Source organism: Nuphar pumila, chromosome 3 (genome assembly GCF_984573655.1).
Source record: "Nuphar pumila chromosome 3, dmNupPumi1.hap1.1, whole genome shotgun sequence".
In the NCBI taxonomy this organism is placed as follows: domain Eukaryota; kingdom Viridiplantae; phylum Streptophyta; class Magnoliopsida; order Nymphaeales; family Nymphaeaceae; genus Nuphar; species Nuphar pumila.
This window is the reverse complement of record NC_143251.1, coordinates 24,344,776-24,367,741: the sequence shown is the minus strand read 5'-3', so window position 1 is coordinate 24,367,741 and position 22,966 is coordinate 24,344,776. Positions and strand designations below refer to the sequence as shown.

The 22,966-nt window shown below is 37.4% G+C and overlaps 1 protein-coding gene across 1 annotated transcript in view; it reads left to right on the top strand.

Annotated features, from left to right (window-relative positions):
- Nucleotides 1-13,463: 13,463 nt before the first annotated feature.
- Nucleotides 13,464-22,966, top strand: part of LOC149842311 (calcium-transporting ATPase 5, plasma membrane-type-like) — a 37,165-nt gene continuing 27,662 nt past the window's right edge. The window contains exons 1-3 of the mRNA XM_089999057.1: nt 13,464-13,973; nt 17,362-17,478; nt 17,565-17,607. Of these exons, the coding sequence (XP_089855183.1) occupies nt 13,791-13,973; nt 17,362-17,478; nt 17,565-17,607 (343 nt within the window). The 5' untranslated portion in view covers nt 13,464-13,790. The remainder of the gene's footprint in view (nt 13,974-17,361; nt 17,479-17,564; nt 17,608-22,966) is intronic.

Here is a 22,966-nt window from a genome sequence, read left to right as displayed (position 1 = left end):
ATCCTGCTCTGATTAGGTGATAACTGTTATCACCAAAAAATTGAGGTCGACAAGAAACGGTGGTTCACTAATGCGCACTGCCATGAAGACAATTAGGGGATTACCCGGGAATGGTTTTTCTATAGCAAACTCAATCGGACCCCGGTTTGGACTTAGTATCAACACCTACCTCTTAGTTGAATCTGCGTCTGGACCCACCCATTTCTGCCAAGAATCTGACTCGTTGTCACCCAAGGTATCGGCATCAAAATACCCATTGGGTGATGCACCCTAGGTATGTGGATATGGTTTGGTTTTTTGCTACCCAATTCGACAAATATTCAAATTTGACGAATATTTGAATCCGTAAAAAGCGGGTTTGGTACTAGCTTTTCACCATCGAGTCTGATGAATCAGAATTTGAATCGGTTTAGCCAACATCCAATTAGTCAAATATGGTATTGGTCGCATCCAATCCAAAACCCAATAGTTTGCATCCCTACATAAAGATCAATAGCCGGAACAAAGTACTCGACCAACAGAAAACACAAAATCACTGCACGAGAACAGCAAAAATCATTCTATGCGATTGGTGTGCATCTCATGCCGCTATTTCGCCGTTTCAGGTAGGGGTGGCAATCGGGTTGGCATGTCAGCATACCTCAACCCGAACCCGACCCGTTTATTAAACGGGTCGGCTGTGGCAAACACGAACCCGACCCGTTTAATAAACAGGTAACCCGACACGACCCGCCAACCCATTTAATAAATGGGTCGGGTAAACGGGTTTTCAGGTTCGCGGGTCGGGTTGGCGGGTTGACGGATCGGGTTGGCAGGTAGGCAGGTTGGCGGGTCGACCCACCCGCCTAACCTGTTTATTAAACGGGTCAGGCGGGTTGGCATACCCCTAACACGAACCCAACCCGTTTAATAAATGGGTTAGGCGGGTCGACCTGTTTATTAAACGGGTTCATTTTTTCCAAACCCGAACCCGCCTAAGAGGCGGGTTGGCGGGTCGTGTCTGGCGGGTTGGCATACCCCTAACACGAACCCAACCCGTTTAATAAATGGGTTAGGCGGGTCGACCCATTTATTAAACGGGTTCATTTTTTCCAAACCCGAACCCGCCTAAGAGGCGGGTTGGCCGGTCGTGTCAGGTTTTGCCACCCCTAGTTTCAGGCAATGATTTTTTTTCATGACGAGCATTACTGAAAAACGAGCATAAGAGGACCAGGAAATGAGAAATTTTACGTCACCATAGAAGGACAACAATTGAATTTTGGGAACATAAATTGTTCTTTTTTTTTTTAGCGAAAGGAACATAAGTTATTATACAGCACATGTTGCACGATACTGAAAGTCTTTGGCTGTTGACCAGTCGATATTTGAAATACAATCATACAAAATTTTGACAGTGACGATCTTCCTAATTACTTGATCAAAGGAGATGGTCCTTCCACTAAATGGTCCACCCACCTGTCCTGGCTTTCAAAAAGGTCCTGTTTGGAATCTTCAGGCGCTGGTAGCTAAGGATGCAGTTGCGGAATCCCAAAATTTGTGGTTTTAGCAAATCCATATGATTTATTGGGATAAGTAGATTTGGATTTTCCACTTTCAGCTGTTTGGAATGCAGCTGAAAAGTTGAAATTACAACTGAAAGAGCGTTGGGCCTTTCAGAAAAAAATCTGAAAGAGCATTGAGAAGGTAGTCGGAGTAGGCACTGGTGTAGCATTTGGCAACTACCACCTCATGTAGGTGGGAAGTGAAACGTGGAATTGGAGGTGTCAAATACCACCCTAGTTCAATCATTTTCTTGCACCCATCCCAAATGACTTTGGCAATGGGTATTCCACACTTCCCACTCGGGCGCCTAATCGTAAGTAGACATGTTTTTCAGTAAATTTAACCATACGAACGTGATTTCGATTGTTGAAAACCTATATATGAACCAACTCTTGGGTCAAGTTTTTTTTATGCATACATAGGATTTTGTAAGAATCTAAATATCAATGGTTCTGAAATTTTCTATTTTGCAAACTCATTAAAAAAATTTGATCCAAGAGACTGTTTGCAGGTTTTAGATCACGAAAATCACACTTTTATTGTTAGATTTGCTTAAAAATACATATACAGATGATTTTTGAAAGTGAAGAGGACCATCCCCCTTCTAAACTTCATATATGGGTCATTTTGTAAAATGGACTGCCAGTAACAATCATATTTTGCATGAGGGTAATTTACATACATGTGCCTCATGCATGGAAATTTCATGTTTAGAAGTTTCAAATGTTAGTCAACTAGATGTTTAAGAAACTACGTAAATGGCCACCTGACTTTTTTTATTCGCTTAACCATATCTAACTCTTGACAATGACAATCGTAACTTTTATTTCTTAATTTAAATTATTGAACGTACCTTTTTTGGCAATACTTTATTAGTAAATAAGCAGTCTCAGCCCGCAACTCAACTTACTTAAGCACTCATCGGAATAATTTCTTAAAATGTTAGTAGGCTAGCTTAAATATTTGAAACCCGAGGCGAGTAAACGTAATTAAGTTTGTCATGTGTTAGGTGCCTACACGTAAATTACCTTTTGTGTATGAAATACCGATAATGTAGAATTTCTTTCAAAAAAACAAAACAAAACTCGAGGTCATTGCATAAAGATGAAATCATGCTATGCATTTTCATATGACAATCAAATAGCCAAAATAGTCTTTATAAGGAGTACGTGGACGTATAATCTTAAAAGCAATTAGGAAATCAGCATCTTGCTATGGCAATGATCCATTCTTATCTCATTCGTTGGGGACATGGGCAGTGGATTCTTTTCCGGGGGTGGTGGTGCATTACTACGTGACCACTTCATGGAATCAATAAAAAATCACCTTTTAAACTGTCAGGAGTACAGCGACCATAGGTAAGGGTGGTTAGGTATCTGATTGCGGATGTGTTTTCTTCAAGTAGTAAAAAAAAAATACGTTAGGCTGTCTGTCTTATGCAAAAAGAGTAAACATAGGGTAGCCATATCGATCTGAGAAAGATTTAGGGACTGTTAAGTGTCTGGCTATGTGACACAGGCTAAGTCTTAATAGATCCTTTGTATCCTCATTCTTGTAGATCAGGCTATTTTAGGCTTTTCCTTCTTTTCTTAAAGGCAAGCTGGGGTTAGGCTGCAGTCCCTACCAGTTATACAAATATGCACGCATATATTTCATGTTTGTTTGAGTAATAGCAATAAGATTGTCCAATATCATTATAAGAATAAATAGGATTTTCAGAATAAGATGTCATTTGTTCGATCAGAAATAGAAAGGAATACCAAAAATTTGAATGGGTGAAGCAGCTACAGAAAAGAAAGCAACGACTAGAATGAGGGAGTGAAAAGAGGATTCCTCTTTCTTTCTCATTCAAAACCATGCATGAGATTTTCACGTCACACGGCTCCTAAGTGATAAAAGAAAAAAAAAACATCTTTTTTATTTTTTATTACCTTCCTAGTGTATATATGTAGAAGAGCGAATCCACCTGACTTATAAAAAGGATTACTAAGGTCACATGGTGAAAGCAGATCTAGAGCTCATGACAGAACACATACTGCCCAACTAGGAGGAGCCACGGAGAGACTGCCTCATAAAATAAAGGGAGCGCCCCCTTATTATAAAAGGAAGGCTCCAGTGTACTTCCTCCTATTAATTAAAAGTGTTCGCCCCCAAGTCCCTGACACAGCACCATGCCTCTCACACGAAAGCTAGAAGCTTCTTTTAATATTATACTAAGGAACAGGATATAGAAGAGTTCATGCGAATCACCCCACGAACCCAAAAGCTAAATATGTGAGGTGTGAGCCACTGTAGCATCTATTGCTTTTCAATTCATTCATGTTACTGCACTGGATGAGCACTCCACATGCACAAGTGAGACTAATAACCTAATCTATTTATATATATATATATATATATATAGAGAGAGAGAGAGAGAGAGAGAGAGAGAAAGAGAGAGAACATTTATCATTCAACATTACCAAAATACATCCAACCGAATATGAGATGAGAGAGGAACATAAGGGTAAGACAGCCACCATCTAGATGGTGACTGTGCACAGTTCAGATTACAAGTAGATCCTACTATGTAATTTAAGAGTCAGATACACATCAAACATAACCCGCTGACGTAGCCTTTCAAAATTGAATTTGATGCCCCTGAAAAAGATATTGTTTCTTTCGGTCCATATCACCCACCATGCTGAAAACAACCATACCCGCCACAATAATCTCCCTTTTTTTTTTGTTTCGTAAACTCATGGGACCAAACAAGAGGTCCCGAATAACAGAACTCGAACGTGTTTGAACCGGCGGTGCACCCCAAGTTTGAAAGAATAGGTCTAAAACTACCAGGCAAAACCAAAATAGGTGAGTCGTGTCCTCTACCGCCTTCTCACAAAGAACACACATGCTTGGAAACTGAAGCCCCCGTTTTCTGACATTAATCTGGGTTTGAACACGATCCAGAGCCACTAACCACGCCAACGCCTTTGCCCTTGGAGCGGGCCCCTTACCCCAAGAGAGAGACAAAAAGAGAAAAGTAAGGGTGGGCAACTGGCCAAAAGTCCCGTTCAGGCTGGCCCATTGGGAAACTCCCAGCCTACTGTTCGCCTGTGGACTTAATCAGTTGGGTCGGGTTGAATATATATATTATAAAATATATATAATTTTTTGTATTTTTATATACATAAAAATTCTGACACATACAACAATGCATATATATATATATATATGAAAAACTAAAATATGTAAACTAGTATCAACCAATATTTTTATAAGTTTTTTACAAATCTAACCTTGCAGATGCATTCGGCCTGTCCCATTTGCTTGGAAATTAACCACTATTGGATCATCGTAATCGGATCAAGAAGTGTGATTTTGTATGCTAGAATATTTATAAAAATTTTGAGCCATTGATTTTTAAGCCTTAAAAGATTGCAGATGATCTAAAAGTATGTTTATGTAAAAATAGCATTCGTACAATGAAATTTTAGAAAAAAATTATTATAAAAATCTTGTATCAGTTTACATTAATTGATTTACATATTTCAATTATATATATATATTTTATTTATCATCTCATGCCAATTGTTATCAGGGAAGGGTTTACGTGGTTGATAAGGCAAGTCTTGACATGATGAGGATCATCCATGATGCTTCTACAGTATCGTTGACAATAGGGCATATGTTCCAAAGAGTGATTAAATTGGGAAGAAGGTTGCTGATCAGTTACACCAACTTGCGTCAGTCGAGTGGCAACATGCCAGAGAGAAGATTCTAACCTCTTGGTGGCAGGTTCTACCCTCATCGGATGTGTGCAGATTCCTTTAACTGGTGGGTTCCATAAAAGCTTGGGTGTCAGTGACCTGACCTGATCCGACGTTTACCTCGCAGCATAGTGACAAACGTTTTTTTTTTTTTTTGGCAAAATCTCATTTTTCAAAAACTCATGAAAAATTGAAAAAAAATCATAAATCTCGCATTTTTTTGGGCAAAATATTGGCAATAAAATAAATAAATATAAAAAGTATTTTTTGTTAGAAAATATTAATACATTTTATTTAAAAATAAAAATACACGGTTTTCTCATGATAAATAGCCTTTTAAAAAACTTGTGGTATTTATGTTTCTTCATAAATCTCACGAGAAATTGCAGTTTTAAACTTTCAGGCAATTTTTGGTGATATTATTGCGAGATTTTTAGTAAATCACGCTATAATCTAGCAATTAAAGGAAGCACAACAACTACCATTCCACAGAAAGTTTAACTCAACTACATAGCCATTTTTTTTAGTTTAACTCCAGACAGTAGTCATGTCCGAAATATTAAAAAATTACTTTTATATGAGAAGTGCGCTCATACTCAAATTCATGATATTTCATAAAATTTCTTTTTTTTTTAAGGGCAATTAACACAAGGTGACGTGCACTTAGCTGCTCTTATATTTCATAATTCATCAAGTGATCTAGCTAGCTATTGGTATCTTATTCCATGTTTAGATATGAAAGAAAGTGTTACCGACACATTTTCGTTAAGAGGTTCCTTGACCTAAAAAACGTGAAAATTAACTTTGTCTCAGTTTTAAACAAGTCAAGGTTGGAAGATGTCAATGTAGCTCTTCCTACTTTCTCTTGAAGGCGGGTCTGGCTCAAGTTGAGGATGCATGGACCCCCAAAGTAGGCTTCATGATTCTGTGTACAATTTAAGTTGATCCAGTGTTTAGGGCTGAACGAGTGCACGAACTAGGTGCAATCACATTATACACCAAACAACAAAAGTGTGCCACTGCACTTGGCCCTCTTCCATCAAGTCCAGATTGGATGCAATCACATGGCACAATTTTTGTGCATTAAGCATCTGATCTCTCTGAGACAAGGAAGGCCTGATGGAGGGCAATCAGGTGTCTAATGGACAAATTTTATGCCATATGCTTGCACCCGATCCAGACTCCACCTGACAGGCCCGGAGCCAAGATGGAAGGTGATCAGGTGCTTAATGCATACATTTTTGTTAAAGTGATTGCACCTGGTTTTTTCTCTCTTTATCTGAATGTTGGGCCCACAATTGATAGGTTGTACCAGAAATGAGTGTAGTAGGTGCAAGGGCACTTTTGATAGTAATGTGATTGCACATGATCTGCCGGTTGCCATAATGTAATAGTATTTGTCACGTAAAATACAGTAAACCATAATTTAGGAGAAAAACGAAAAGACATTTGTGGGTATGCCATTCAACATGGCCATTTGCAAATAGCGCATAGCACAGCTCTGATCGGGATCCAAATTTGCTACAATCGTTGGACTAATCAGCCACCCACCCCACCCCACCCCACCCAACATATTCTTTCTCTCTCCCATGTAAATGGTTGACCCATTTACAAGGAAAATCAAACCAAAATGAAACAAAATAAATTAAAAGTTAATAAATATTTGATTCTAACTCAACCGTCCACCAAGTTTTGAGATTCTTCTTCTATTTATAGATGAAAATTTTTATTCTTCATAAACCCAACCTTCAATCTTCATAAAGTCCAAGAGAGATTCATCGTTTGGGCTCAATATCCAAATACAAACTAAACAAAATCCAAATATAAAAATGAATCTCAATGAACTCTTGTGAACCTGATACTTGTGCTTCGTTGTTGCTTATATATATATATATATGATCAGGTTGCCATGATGTCTTAATGAGCTTTTTTTTTTCATAAAACTAACCATACATATATGATTTATATGGCTTGGTTATTGGGAATTGGATTGTCTCATTATGACATGTAGACACAATTTTAGAGCCTTCAAAAATTAATGGCCAACAATGTATGCTATTTTCTTGGCTCACCAAATCGTGTTTTTTCGTCAAAAAGCACAAAAACCATTTTTTAGCATTTGGACCATGTTTAATTCATCTATAAGGTTTAATTGGGTTGACATGACACAACCCTTATGATTTTTAGCTCGTTCGGATGGCTAGGCTGACATGAACAAATATTAAAAATTTAAACAAATATATATATATATATATATATATATATATATTTATTTATTTATGCACTGGTTTTACCACAATCTTGTCCAATTTTTGAGAAAATATTGGCAAAGAAAAATGTCCTGATATTTTGAAAAATCTAGTTTTCCTTGGGAAAATATTGAATATATATAAATATACAAATATATAAAATACATACAAAATTGTAAATACAAATATGATTAATACCAAAAAAACAGCAAAATGCGTTCTTGGTGATATAATAAGACATTTGTAAAATAGGTGATGTTTTGAAGAGCAATGTTATCAGTATCATTGTATCGGCATAATTTTGATACACTTCACCCTGAATCAACTATTTTTAAAATAGATGCCAAAAATACTAAAATTGAATTTTAATTATTATTTTAATGGTTTTAACACATGCCACGTTATGGTTGACACATAATATTTTTTTTCTGGCCGATACAGAATGATTCAGCTGAGTGTTTGTATCGATTGATACACCTTAATCGGTGGCCCAACGATTCATGGTGGAACCGATACTGACAACATCGTTGAAAAGTTTTATGTTGTAATATTTCAAAATATCAACGATACTTTTGAGTGTAACTTCTAGGTATCTAGTGACAGCCCTATGATAATATGTAAGGCCATCCTCCATGCAACAAGGGCAGGCATACTGGTGAAAATAGCTGGTGCAGTATGATTATACAAATATTTGTGCATTAAGCACCTGATTAGCCTCCATCTTGGGGACAGGGCCTGTAGGTGTGGGGCTCAAGACCTATTGGAGAGCGATCGGGTGCTTAATGCACATTTTTTTTGGAATCATATTGCACCCTAACATGAGAGGTGACACGCCTATTGTGAGTTAATCTGACCAATAGTGCTGGCTTTAGTGCAGACATGCCATGCAGCCAAACATGAGAGGTGCCACACCTCTTGTTTGGCTCTTTTCCATTTTAAACTTTTCCTTTCTTTGCAGGGGGCATGAATGTGAAATGATCAAGTGCAATGTGATTGAACAAATATTTGTGCATTAAGCACCAGATCGCCCTCCTATTGGCATAACCCAAATGTAAAAACAAAAACATATATCGGTAGTCATCATGATGGAAATGATTGAGGAAAGCGTTGATGCAAATGCTCAACGTTCTCCTCAACATATCAACCCCCACAATGAGCTCAGGTCGTCAAGTCGATGATGAGCATGATCCGAAACCCAAATGAGAGAAATAAAATACCTTTGTTGCACTAATCAAGCAACCATGCCTCAATTTATAATGGGAGGAGAGTGGAGGATACATGCATGAAACTCATGTACGTGAATCTTTCACATACTATATTGAATGTGAACCCTTCACATTCACATTAGGGATTCACATAAGGGTGCCTTGTGTCATTAAGGGTCACTCAAGATTGGACCCGATCCGAAATATCCAATATTCTTTCACTTGACCCATTGACATAGAAGTACACATAATCGAGGTTCTTTGTTGTTATCTTGATTCAATTTTCACATGAGTTCACATGCCATTCAGTATCACAAGAATGAATCATATGAGTCATGGAGATGAACACATCTGTATAAAATGTCATATTTTTATGTACTATAATATAATTCATTTTCAATGTTTTAGCATGTTAAGATTACCTTTATGAATAGGTTGATCTCTAACTCTTACTATTTGTTATTTAATATTGTTAATCTGCTATTCTCTCTACCCAAATAAGAGATCATTTACCCATAATTAACAACACACAAAATCATAGAGAATCAATTTAGCTTCACAAATATGATCACATATAACCATAATGTATTGTCATACATCTGAATGAATCAAACAGACTCATCTCCATTACATGTTAAGAATATAATCTCGACGCTAGTCCTTAAGTAAGGAGATCCACAGTCATTTTCTTTGTACTGATCGTATCAATACACATTAAATAATTATCGGTCTTTTATTTAAGAATAAAGTATTTTAACTCCGTATGTCGACATGAGGTAGAGTTCTTGTTCCTATTCGAAAAGGACACAATAACTTCATTATCATATAAGATCTTTAGTGGCCTCTCAATAGAGTCTATTATACCAAGACCCATAATGAAGCTTTTAATCTATATGACTTGAGATGCAACCTTGTTTAAATCAATATTTTTTGCTCAATAGTTTTCAGAAATTTCTTCACTATTCTGTAGTGAAAGATGACACATCAAATATTCTTAGTTACTCGTGATTGCAAAAATAACATCAAAGATTATTTGAGTACTCTCACTTCGCATAGATATATTTTTAAGCGATGTCACTTCTCATAAACAACCTTTTATTCATCTGCGTTATTCTTTGTATGAGTAAGAGATTAATTATTTTATATGAGATCGATATCAAAAAGGTAAATGTGAGACCCTTTATTATTTATATTTTCTAAGGCAAGCACAATAAAGTCATTATCGTTTCACTTTGATAAAAATAATAACACTCAGAATTGCTTCACCTCCTCAATTCTCAAGGAATTGACTTTAAATGGTGAAACTAATAGATCATATAATCAGAAATAATTTAGTATTGTACCTTTGGGTACGAGCATACTTCATGGGCTGATGTTCATATCTACTACTACACCATATGTGATTTTGAAACACAATGACCTATCTTTGGGTAAAATAATTGTTTCATAAAGTTATACACAATCTCAATACCAAATTTCAATCTCAACACGATCCAAGAAACCCTAGCTCGATCAACAAAATTTGAATCACTTTGGTGATAACTAGAGTGAGTTGATTAAAATCCTTCATCATATGTTCATGTAAATCATGTCATAACATAAATAAAGTGCATACATTCATAATTTTATACTGAAATAATTATGGATAACTAAAAAAATAGTATAAAATGCTCCTTATATCATGTTAAAGTTAAAAAAAAAACATGAGATCAATGGCAAAGACATACAATTATGAGTCATATTTTGGATTAAGGTTGTAAAATGACCAAAATGGGTCCTTAAAAGACCCTAAACCAGTTACAAAAAGCCTTGAATCGATCACAAAAGGATCGTATCAGTTTCTGAATCGGCTATGTCTTTAATGGGTCAAATGAACCAATTATGGACCAGATACGACCCATGGTTAGTGACCCAATCCACACAGGAACATTAGTGGCTCTTGGACCAAGTTTCAACGAGTTAGGAGCAAACCTGGTCCACCTGAAACCCCAACGGGTCCAGGTACCAGAACAGGTTCGACAAGATTGAAATCAGACCCAGTTCACCCGAAACCCCAACGAGTACGGGTTCCGGACCGGGTCCGATCAAGTCAGGCTTAGACTCGAAACACTTGAAACCCCCAATCAGTTCGACAATGCTCTTCCCAAAATACAGCTTGTTGGAGATCTCAAATGGCGACGAGGTCTGAATGAAAGTTGCTTAGAATTTAATTACAAACAAAATTTGTTTTGACACCATTGAGGAATTCTACGCCAATTCACCATAAAATACAAATCAAGGCACAAGACTTTTCATGAATAGATTCCTTCTAGAATTCTATATAGCTGCCAAAAAACACGTTAAGATCCCTTGACAGAACTTCGATGATGCTAAAATCACTTAGACAAGATCCTCACATGTCAATGAACTCAGATCCACTAGCGGATCGTCGATCTTCTGTCAGATATGTTCAAAATTTAAGGATGTATGATAACGACCTCCTGAACAGTCATCGACGGGCAACTAACCGAATGACTTACTGAAACGACTATGGCAGGCGGTGGGTCGCTTGTCAATGGTTTCTCCATCATCGTTCGACATCCCAAAGCCAAATGGGAGTCCGATAAGGGAGAACAACACCAACAAAAAATTTTGGCAAGTGTCGCATGGACGCCGGCACACCCACACCAACGGATGCGTGGTGTGGGCTCATAACCTAATGTTGGCGTTAAGCGAATGCAAAAACTAAAACAAATACCGGTAGTCGTCATGGTGAAAATGACCGAAGGAAGCATTGATTAAGGTGCACAACATTTTTCTTAGCCTATCAACATCCACGATGAGCCAAGACTATCAAGTCGATGGTGAGTAGGACCCTCAACCCAAATGAGAGAAAGAGAACACCTTGGTTGCACTCATCAAGCAACTTTACCTCAATTCATAGTCGGAGGAGAGTAGAAAGTTGCATGTATGACATTTATGTATGTGAACCCTTTACATTCACGTAACCGCCCTCCCCATTAATACCCTTCATTAAGGGTGCCTTGTTTGAATCCTAGTCATTCAAAGTTGGACCCGATCCTAAATGTCCAACACCTTTATCTTGAGGACAAGACCTGTCAGGCGTAGGGCAAAGATATGATGAAGGGCTATCGGGTGGTTAATGCACAAATTTTGTACAATCATATTGCAGCCGATATGGCTTATCGTGGCGCAATGGATTAGAGAAACTGGTGTTATATATATGTATATATGGTGTTGGGTCTTCCATACCAACATCCTCTTGGGCGACGTGTAGCTCACTTGTAACAATTTCTCCTTTGCAATATAACAATAGCTAGGGGTGGCCATCAGGTTGGGTGCCACGGGTTGTGGGGTACTTGGCCCCGCAATCATCGGGCCAAACTCGGTCTAATTAAATAATCGGACTTGAATCAGATCAAGCCGTTGTGTAATTTACACGAGGCTGACAAGCCCAGCCTGGTAATCAGCTCAGGGCATAAAGGCCTGGACCCAGGCTCGATCTAATTAAGTCCAAGTATAATTCATGTGTCCAGACGATGGCCACCCCTAACAATAACGGTACTCTACTTGTATGCCATGTAAACAACATCGTCAATATTTGAAAAATATTGTGTTCTTGTTACGTTTGTAAACCATGATATTGTAAGAGATGTTTTCCTATTTTGAAAACCAAGTATATATTTTTACATTTATTAAAAAATAAACGATTCAGGGGTGATGACTGATGCGTATCGATTTTCTGCCTCAGTACTCACAACATTGGTCAAGACTCAAGACGACTATAAGTACAACAATCAGAGCCATACGACTATATCTCACATTTTGAGAACAGTTTTTTTTTTGGTGTTAATATAAAAAAAATATGAAGAATTATTCAAAAAATGTCATGAGATTTGGCCTAGCTGAGCTTTAGCCAAAAAATAAAAGCAAGAATCGAGGCATCGGTTTTACGTCCAACTGTCGCAGCTTGCATGCATGCATGCATGCATGCATGAGGCAATTATGAACGTCAAACGTGAGCGTTTACAAGGATTGATCTCCATCAGTCGCTATCTCCGTACCCTCTGGGGCAACATGTACATTATTGTAGTCGTAGAAGAGCAGCTATCATGACTCCACCTAAAAAATCATTCACAACAAGCTCAGGCTTGGAGCAGACAAGGTTGATTAGGCTGGCTCATCGTGATACATCCATCTTTCACTTTGATGCAAGGGACACTCTCCATTGGGTTTTGAACTTGTGACATCCCGTATAACTTGGCTGATCACAAGTCGCCTACCAGATGAACGAAGCTGCATAACTAATTTAGATGACTAATATTATAAATAATTAGATCCAGATATCTGTCGGATTCATACTTGGACGTAAAACCCCTTAATCGAACCTGAATCCCGATCATAAGTGGAATGTTGCTTTCACTGTGGGACTCAGGAGGGTAATGTCTCCAAACTTGAACCCGAACCGAAGGTTTTTGTTATGGGCCCCGACCCAGAAAACTTAGCGGATCCATCCACATCCTGTTGAACGAGAGTCGATGGGGCCCACGCGCTGTGTGGCACGCGATTCCGATTCCACCAGGCGATTAACTGCTGTGAAAATGTCTGGCATTTCCCGTTTTAGAAATAAAAAATAAATAAATTTAGAAAGTAAAAAGGTCCGGAGTTGGCGCCCATTTTCTTAGAAGAGAGCTTCGTGGTGGTTTCCAAGAGAGAGAGAGAGAGAGAGAGAGAGAGAGAGGGAGTTCTGCGTCTACTTCCCGAACTCCGTTCATCTTTCGCCTGAGAGAACGTTTCTGGTATAAATACCGGGGAAACGTTCGGACTCTCAGGGCCTGTGGTTCTTTTCTTTTTGACGTCCCTCACCGAAGCCTTTTTTCTTTTCCTTTTTAATGGTTTATTTTCCCCTAATATCTCGCGTCTTCCTTCTCACGAAACCCTCATTCTGATCGGAGACCCGAAGGTTTTGTGGGTTTTCCGAGGCCTGCATTGTGTTCGAGGGTTTCAGACTTAACCGCCGGTATCATCTCTCCTGCGTACAGAAAATGAGCTTGCCGAGGATTCCGGATTGGCCTCCAGTCTCGATGTCGCCACGGAGATACTGGCGGCAGCGGGACGAAGAACCCGGCCGTCCCAATGACTGGGGTGAGCACCCGGACGACCTCTCCGGCACCTTCGATATCCCTCAGCCGAAGAAGGCACCGATCGAGCGGCTCAAGCGCTGGCGGGTAACTGTCTTCCTCATCCCATTCTTTCTCACTTGTCGCAGTTCGTTTGCGTGACTTCTGATTCTGTGAATGCCGTGATCGTTAGATGGATGTATGGGCATATGTAGCTTGTACTCGGTCTCCCGGCCTATTTCGCAAGCGTGAGTGACTTGGCTCGTTGCTCTGCCCTAATCCCAATTTAGTATTCTCGAACCATGTTCAAGAAAAGAGAACCATCTTTGAACTGATGGAGCACTTGGCTCCAGCATTTTGTTCGCATGTATTTTCATCGGATGGAGTACCAAAACCGTCGAAGTTCATCTGGTTCGCATTCTTTCGCCCGCCATAAGTCATTCATAGCATAACCGAGTTCGATATTTTCTAGCCTCATTTTAAATTCCTAGCTAGAGGAGAATTTGTGGAGTTGTCATTGCCATAGGCGGATCAGCTTATTGGGTAGCATCCACATGGTTATCATCGGGTTCCTGTAAAATGACTGATAGAAGCAATTCTGGCCATCATCTGACCTTGTTTAGTAAGGCAATGAGAGAATCTATTTTGATGTTTTATTTTGCTGCATAAATTAGCAAAATAATAAGATGATGGGGGAAAGAACCGTGAATCTCATTTATGAGATCACTAGAGTGTAATAATGTACTTTTTTGCCTTCTATATAGGCAACAATCCCAACCTAATCATGTTTATATCGAAATTGATGTCTAATAAAATCAAACTAAAATATTATAAGATATGAGATTTGATGATAAAATGGCATGATGTAAGCCTCATTCTGGGTTTTATGCCTTGACATGCCTCCACATTATACCTAGCCTAAAAAAATCACATCATGAAGACTCCATAATCCATATCAAAAAGCCAAAACCTAAATCAGATTAACATTTGGCAGTATAGCATTACTGATGCTTTGAAATCTATACATATTAGCCTCATGCCAAATCACCATCATAAGGATAGTAGACAAGCGGCCTTCCAGCTATAATTTTATGAATCCTACCAGTAATCTAAATTTTCTAATGAATGGATCCTTGACTAGTTAGAACCAGACATATCAAAGTGTCCTAAAAGATTACCACCATACTTGTGAAGAACTACTGTTCCAGTTAGGAGGCATATCCTAAATGCAAAGTAGTGCATGCTGCCTACCTCAGGGTATAAGAATCAGGTCGATTGAATTAGCCATGGAATTGCTCTGGTGTACGATATATACCATTTTTTGTTAAAAAAGTTCAACATTCAAACTTGTGAGTGTAAACTGATTGAATCACTTGGTTCAACCATAAAACATGTGAACTTGTTAAGAGAGAGAGATGTTAGGAAAACCATTGTTATAAATGATATAATTTATCGTATGATATGTTGCGATACAAGGCTTTAACGGCATAGGTCTGACATGATATATTTCTAATACCATCAGCCCTGTATTGTACGCATCACACAATACATGACTGTATTGTATGACTCACCTTTATACCAGGTGTACACATGTTGTTGCCTTGTTTCTTTTTCTAATGGTGTGATTTAATTTTTTTTTGTAAATATTAAGGGGTCTGACCCTTTTTGGCCAGATCCCATAAATGCTTAGGGGTCATTTTTGACCCCTTTACACATGTCTGTATATTTAAGAGGGATTAGGTGAGGGTTTTGAAGGTTTTGAAAGTAGGGGATTTTGGTGTTATGCATGTGGGTTTGATTTTGTTCAAGAAGGGGCTTCATTTCCAAATTGAAACGAAGGAAACAACTTTCACTTTTTTTTAAAATTTTTTATTTCTTGGAGCATTTGAGATAAAAACTCTCCGCTTTTCCTTCTGTTCTCAATCTTTGAAGTGAGATAACCTTGAATGATTTGGCATAACAATGGGATTTGTCATTTTGATCTAGAGTTGTCAATGGAGAGAAGATTAAACTTTGGAGACATGAATGGTTCTTTGAGTCATCATGACTAAGTTGATCATTGTAAGATTTTTGGAGTGACATTTTTGTCCGCACAAGATTCCCACTGGGCTCAGTGAGCTGAGGAATTTCAAATGCCATATCTCAGGACACATGGAGGTCATATGCCATGTTTTCCCTCTTTATCTTATAGACAGTATTCGTGCTGAAATAACTGTTGGTTTAGATGTAGATGGGAGAAATGCTCAGGCTGCACCACCATGTCTAGATGCGGGGGGCTGCCCAGCCATTTCTAGAGGTCATTCTGGATTCCAAGGATGAAATGAATGATGAAGGATTATCATTACTCACCTCACAAGGGGATATTGTGGATTCTCTAAAGAATTATTGGAGATTTGCATTCCAAGTTTGAAGTAGTACTATAGTCCTAGCGTTAGATTTCAATAAAATGTTTTATAGTTTATGTTCATGAACTGTGATCTTTCTGATCGGCTGATTGCTAAGAATGTTAGTTATTTATAATTGTGTTTGTTGGCTCACTCAGTGTTTTGCTGCACTTAGAAGTGTATTACTGACTTGCAACTGACATAACCCCATTTCATCGTTGTCAGGATCAGCAAAGTTTGGAGGGTATAGGTTTATCATTCTTGAAGTTCTATGTAAGGGTGTACTGTGTGTGTCTTTCTGCTACAGCCCAACATCCCTGGATCTGTTCAAGGCTTGCTTTGGGTCTGAATTCCTGTCAAATGGCTAGGAAAGTATGGTAATTGTAGGCCACTTATGAAACAGGCCATGCCTAAATTCATAGGCCTGTTCATGGGACAAGTAATTTTTTGCCCAAGGCTATTAGTTATAAGTAAAAAAATCTAGTATGCAAAGTTTTGACAGGTCATTGGAATGAGCTCATCATAGTTTAGTCCTTCCAGCCATGTTTCTAATGTTTAAGCTGTGCCTTAGGTGCAGGATTACACCTATAACGATAATTGGTCTTTGCTTATCATCTCTCATCATATTTTCAATTTCTTGATGTTTTCTGAATGTCAGAACTTCATGATTCGTGAAATGTCATTTACGTAGGTCTTTTGCTTTGTGTTCTCTTATTGTAATAGCTTGGTAAAACACTATCTCTGGCAATTGTCTACATGATTTGTGACCTATACACCAATCATCTTGTTCCTTTTGTGAATTCTTTTCTGCTTCTTAGATATGAATATCACACATCTTAAGCACATGGCTGTCTGGTAACAGTTTAAAAATATGTAAAATGCCATAAATGTGTTGAAATGTTATATTGCTACTTTGCATATTTTTTTTGCATTAGTTTTTAATGGAAAAAATCTTGTTCTTCATCCATTGGAATGTCTATTTGATCTCCAATACATGCATTTCCACTTGAAAATTGGCATAGATGTTCTTCACTGCTGGCTTTATCTTCGAGGCTTTTGCGTTTACATACTTTTGATAAAAACTTCTTTTCTTTGATTTTGTTTTTCAACAGCATGCTGCACTTGTGCTGAATGCATCCCGTCGGTTCCGTTACACATTGGACTTGAAAAAGGAAGAAGAAAATGAACAAGCAAAAAGAAAAATAAGGGCCCATGCTCAAGCGATAAGAGTTAGTGCTGGTCTTTAAGTGTCCAAAATCTTCATTATGAGCATCTTGCTTATGCTTTCTGAACCTTGCTATTCTTGACATATCAGGCAGCACTTCGTTTCAAGGATGCTGGTAAAGATCACTCCCCTGGTATGGTATGCTGTATGCTGATTTTGCATATTTGCGACATATTACCTTAATAGAGATGTTATTCTAATTACTTATTATGATCTTTATCTCTTTTCATGCTATTTGAAGTGTGTGACATTTTGTTGCCTCTTGTATAACTTAATGTTTTCTTTTCTATATGTTCCATAAGTATATGGTTTTCTTTTAAAAGCTGTTCTGAGCCAGATTATCTCATCTCGATCTTGGCTTCCCCAAGAAGCAGACCGGCTAGGAAAAGTTGGCCTCTAAGTTGTTGCAGCTGGCTTCACACTGAAGCAACTTGGTCCAACTCCGTGGCGTAAGAGAGAAGAGGGGATTGGGTTTTGTTACTTGTTAGGGAAAGAAGATAGAGAGATTGGGAGAGACTTACCCTAAGGGACGCCCCTCTAAGGACCTCATTCTCTTTGAGGGCCCTCCTACACTCTGGGAATCTCCAACCAAAATCAAATTGATTGTCTCTGAATGTTCAACTCAATGAATATTTTTTAGAAAAGTGAGGAAATGTAGGCGTGTAGTCCTTGCATGGATAATGCTGCCTACTGTGGGCCTCCCTTCACCATCTCGATTAATCTCAGGTGGGTAATGCCCTTGATTTCTTGCCGACATGACCATGATATAGAACTAGTCTGACAGGGATCACATTGTTTCTTTTGTACTACAAAGGCTGGCTTGCATCACATCTTGGTGTACTTTCATCTTGCGTTGCTGTTTCTTCATCACAGAGATTTCCTCTTCAGGCTCCTTGAGGTCATCTTGTTTGGCCAAGGATCATTCCTTTGCTGCAAATTAATACAAGTATCTAACAAATCTAGGCACCAAGATTCCTAGCTAGTAGCACCTAAGAAAAACTGGCTTCATGACTTGCAGCCCAAGGTGATTGGCCAAGAAGCTGTTCAGTCTGCTGCTAGGGGTGTCAACAAACCGGGCATTCTCTGAACTCGGGTGGGTCCAAACCCCGGGCTGACTTTGAGGTGTTGGTACCGGTTCTGGCAATACCATAGGAAAAACCAAACCCAAATCCTATGAGGATAACATAAGCCAAACTTAGAATATACCCAACAAAATGTATTTTTATGCTTTCTTATAAAAAAATGCAGATTTGAATTGAACTCAGGTTGGATCCGAGTTTGGGATGAAAAATCATAAACCATACCCAGCTCCATATACTAATCGGACTATGTGGTTCTGCCTAGATTGCTAATCAGACCTCTTTCCGCTCCTGTCAAATTTGCTATGGTTTAGGATGGGTTCATACTCAACTTGTTGACACTCCTATTCGCAGCTGTAGATGCACATTGTGCACTTCTGAATATGCCTTTCACAAGCTGCATGCCAATTGCCAAACTTGATCAGATCAGACCAACAGCTGAGCGGCTAGATGGGCCTTAGTTGGCCGATTAAGATCAACAAGGGAGGGTTGGTCGGTGGCTAGGGCAGGCCAAGCGTGACCTAGGCTTGATGAGTAGTAGGTTAGTAGCACATCCTCCTTCAGAGAGAGAGAGAGAGAGAGAGAGAGAGAGAGAGAGAGAGAGAGAGAGAGAGAGAGAGAGAGAGAGAGAGTCTAATGATTTCCTTCTCTTTGAGATGAAAGAATCTCCTTGGGTCTGGATTGCACCAGTCCTTCCACTTGATCCCAGATAAAGTTGAAAGGAGAAGTAATGAGTGTCTGCATTCTTTCCTTTGGGTGGGGCGGGCTTGGATGATAAACTTTTCCTGGTGAACTACAACTGGTCACCATGCCTATCGATAGAGATTGAGCAGGGATTTGAAGAATGAAGATAATGAATAAATCTCTATTGGCTAAATGGTAATGGTGTCTATACTTAGAGCACATGCAATAGATTAGACTTTTGATGGTGGAATAGTGTCCTTGCATTGGTCCGTGGAGATAGAGACTGCATAGTGCATACTGTTCATTTTAGTAGGATTTTGCCAGTTGCATCAGACCTAAACTGAGGTGATGATGTATCACTGCTATTCTAAAAGGTCACATGGTGTGAAGATGGGCTGTTAGTTAATATATACCATAGTCACCTATATCGTTTAAGGTAACTACTCAACAAGGGTTTTTCTTGGAGATATTTTCAAAAGGTGAAAATTTTGGAAGCTTAAAACTTGAAAAATATAAATAATACTAAGAAATAATAGGTTTTATATTACTTTTCTTACAAAAAAATAAAGAAACAAGTTTTAAAAGTTTTAAAATACAAAAGAAACAAAAGAACAGAAAAGATGAACTTAAAAAATAAGATTTTTTATTTTTTTTGCAAAAATATCATGATAATATTGCGGTATATTCAATTTAGTGATATTTTCAAAATATTGTGAGATTTTCTTGATATTATTGGCAACCTTAATGTAATTTCTTGTGATATTTTCAAAATATCACCGATATTGATGACTATGATAGATACCCAAACAAGTTTAGATTGCAAAGAATCCCAATGTCACAGTTAGAGCCATTTAACACGTCAGGATGGTTGGATGGTGATTTAAGGTGGAATTTCAATGATGAGGAGCTCGTTACTTGGTTAGAACTCATCATTATTCCAAGTGGTATACACCCTACAAATGGACATCTGGATGGGAGGTTTGGTGCTGCAACATGGCTGTGAGTTCTTTGCGGCATCTTTCTATAAGTTTATGTAGGAAACAAGTATGCCTTCTTTTCTTGGTAGATGTTTTTGGGGGTCATGACCTGTCACGAGATAGCACGAAACCCAAGACATTCCAAATTGTAGTCCAAATGCCAATCAAAATTTATTTGAATAATCACAATATACAAACTTTTGTATGAATAAATGATTTCATTCATAATGAATAATAAAATACATAAAAAAATAAATACATAAGGACCTCACTACAAACACACAAAACACACACAAAAAACTATAAGCTACCTATCACTCTTTCAATCCTCACACCCACCCACTATAATTTATAGAAAGAAGAGAGGAAAGAATAGAGAAAAAAGGGAGGAGGCGATGCAACTGCTAGATTCTAGCCATTGGAATCGCCTTCAACGGCTAACCTTAGTCAACCTAGGTTGACTAATATATATATATATATATATACATAAAAAAGTACATCTATCTTTACACTCCCCTCAAGCTTATGTAAGTTTGCAATTACAAAAAGAAGAAACCCATTACATAAAATGCCTTCATTGACTTCATCAAGTTCTTCCATTTAATGCTTCTTTAAGGGGTGCTCTTGTTCTTCAATCATATACTTCATTATACATAGGATCTTTAGGATCTTCACTATCATCAATTCTTGAAAACCTGTAATAGAGCTAACAAAATATCCCAACTATCTATCTATATATATATCATAAAAAGATTTCAAAAGATAACTATGTTAGTTATATATTATGGAGAGAGGATGGCCAAGCACGCCAAAAATAAAATTTATAAAAAAATATTTAAAAATCAATACTCACATATATTTATCATTAAAAACATATTAATGCATAAAAGGCATGAAATATGGATTTTTCAAACAAGCATCAATAACTCGCAAAGGAGTTTAAGTCATAAAATCCTATAAAGGAGAGTAAATTTTCACATAGATTTTCTTTTGATAACAAAACATTTTACACAACGGAAGATATAATGAATCAAATCATTCAATAAAGATCAAGACAAGTATGACAAACGTGAATTAATATATTATTTCATTTTTAGAAGCAATGTTAATCATACAACTAATGTATATAATAATGAGTCATAAAAGACAAATATGAGCCAACTAAGGTCATACAAAGGCACAATTCAACATACATAATCACAAGTCCACTAGGGACAACATAAAAAAACCAACAAGGGTTTGCAATAAAAATATTAAAATAATATAATTTATTGATAATGTGCTTAGCTAGAAGCATTAATTATGCTAAAACACACAAGACAACCAACATGAAAAAATACCTTTAATCATGCAATTAAAGCATATTTGGATAATCACAAGTAATCATATGAAGATGCAAAAAGTCTTTAATCTTGAACCAAAAGTCCACTAACTAGAGTGGATAATGACAAAAGTGTTATCTAAGGAACACACTCACAAATCCCACGAAGGGGACACTCACAAGAATGAACACAATATAAAAAATATACATTCCATTCCATAAATCAAGTGTGCAAAATCATCAAAGTATATCAATAACCATTTTCCATACAATGACAAATGAGTAGTAAAAATATAAATTTTTTATAGAGCGATTTAAAAATCCCATATAACACAATGAATGATATTTGTAAATCTCAACAATAATTTGTCCACCACAAGCAATCATCTTACTCGACCTCCCAAACCTAAAAATTCAAGTGTATCAACTACTAGAATAAGAATATAACCACAATGCCACTAAAGGGTTAAAAAACACACAAAAGTGTAAATAAATATCTCGTCTACATATAATGACACTCAAAACAAGTGTATCAGTGACTAGAACAAGAGCATAATCACAATGCCACTAATAGGCTAAACAAACAAAAAAAAGTGTGAATAAACTTCTATTGTCTATATATAATGACACTCAAAATAAGTGTATTAACGACTACAACAAGAGCATAATCACAATGCCACTAATGGGCCAAACAAATATATAAAAGTGTGAATAAACATCTCTTGTCTACATATATTGACACTCAAAACAAGTGTATCAATGACTAGAACAAGAACATAATTACAATGCCACTAATAGGCTAAACAAACACACAAAATTTTTAATAAACAACTCTTGTCTGCATATAATGACACTTATATAAGAGGCATAATAGGAGGAGAACATACGAGGTAAGAAAATTTGTAATGAAAACAAACTATTGTTACCAAGAAGAATAATAATATCAATTTTAACAATCTCCGAAACACCATGGTTTCAAAAATAGATAGCCATCACAAATAATCATAATTATAAGCATTCATAATTTCATAATAATAGCCAAATAAACAAATTAGTGATACAACACTCAAAAAGTCTAAGCAAGTAAAACATTGAACAAATAAAAAGAAACATAAAAGCTTCCTCCATATATCTTAATGTATGGTTCAAAGAGGTAAACATAATTTTATTCACTGTTTTCAGATAATAAAGTACAGCATTTGATTGGTGTTAAAGATGAGTAAAAAAGGAACGTCCCAAGTCAGGTATCTGATCTGCAGTATCAAAACTTATAAAAAGGTATATAAGTTCATGAAGTCTGAAGAATCTCCAGCAGCAAGGAACCCTTAACTTCTGAAGAGAATTGTTTAGAAATTTTGAAATGATATTTTGGAAAATGTAGCAAATTCGAGGGTTGACACTAAAGCAGTAAGTGGAAGAGGGAGAAGAAAA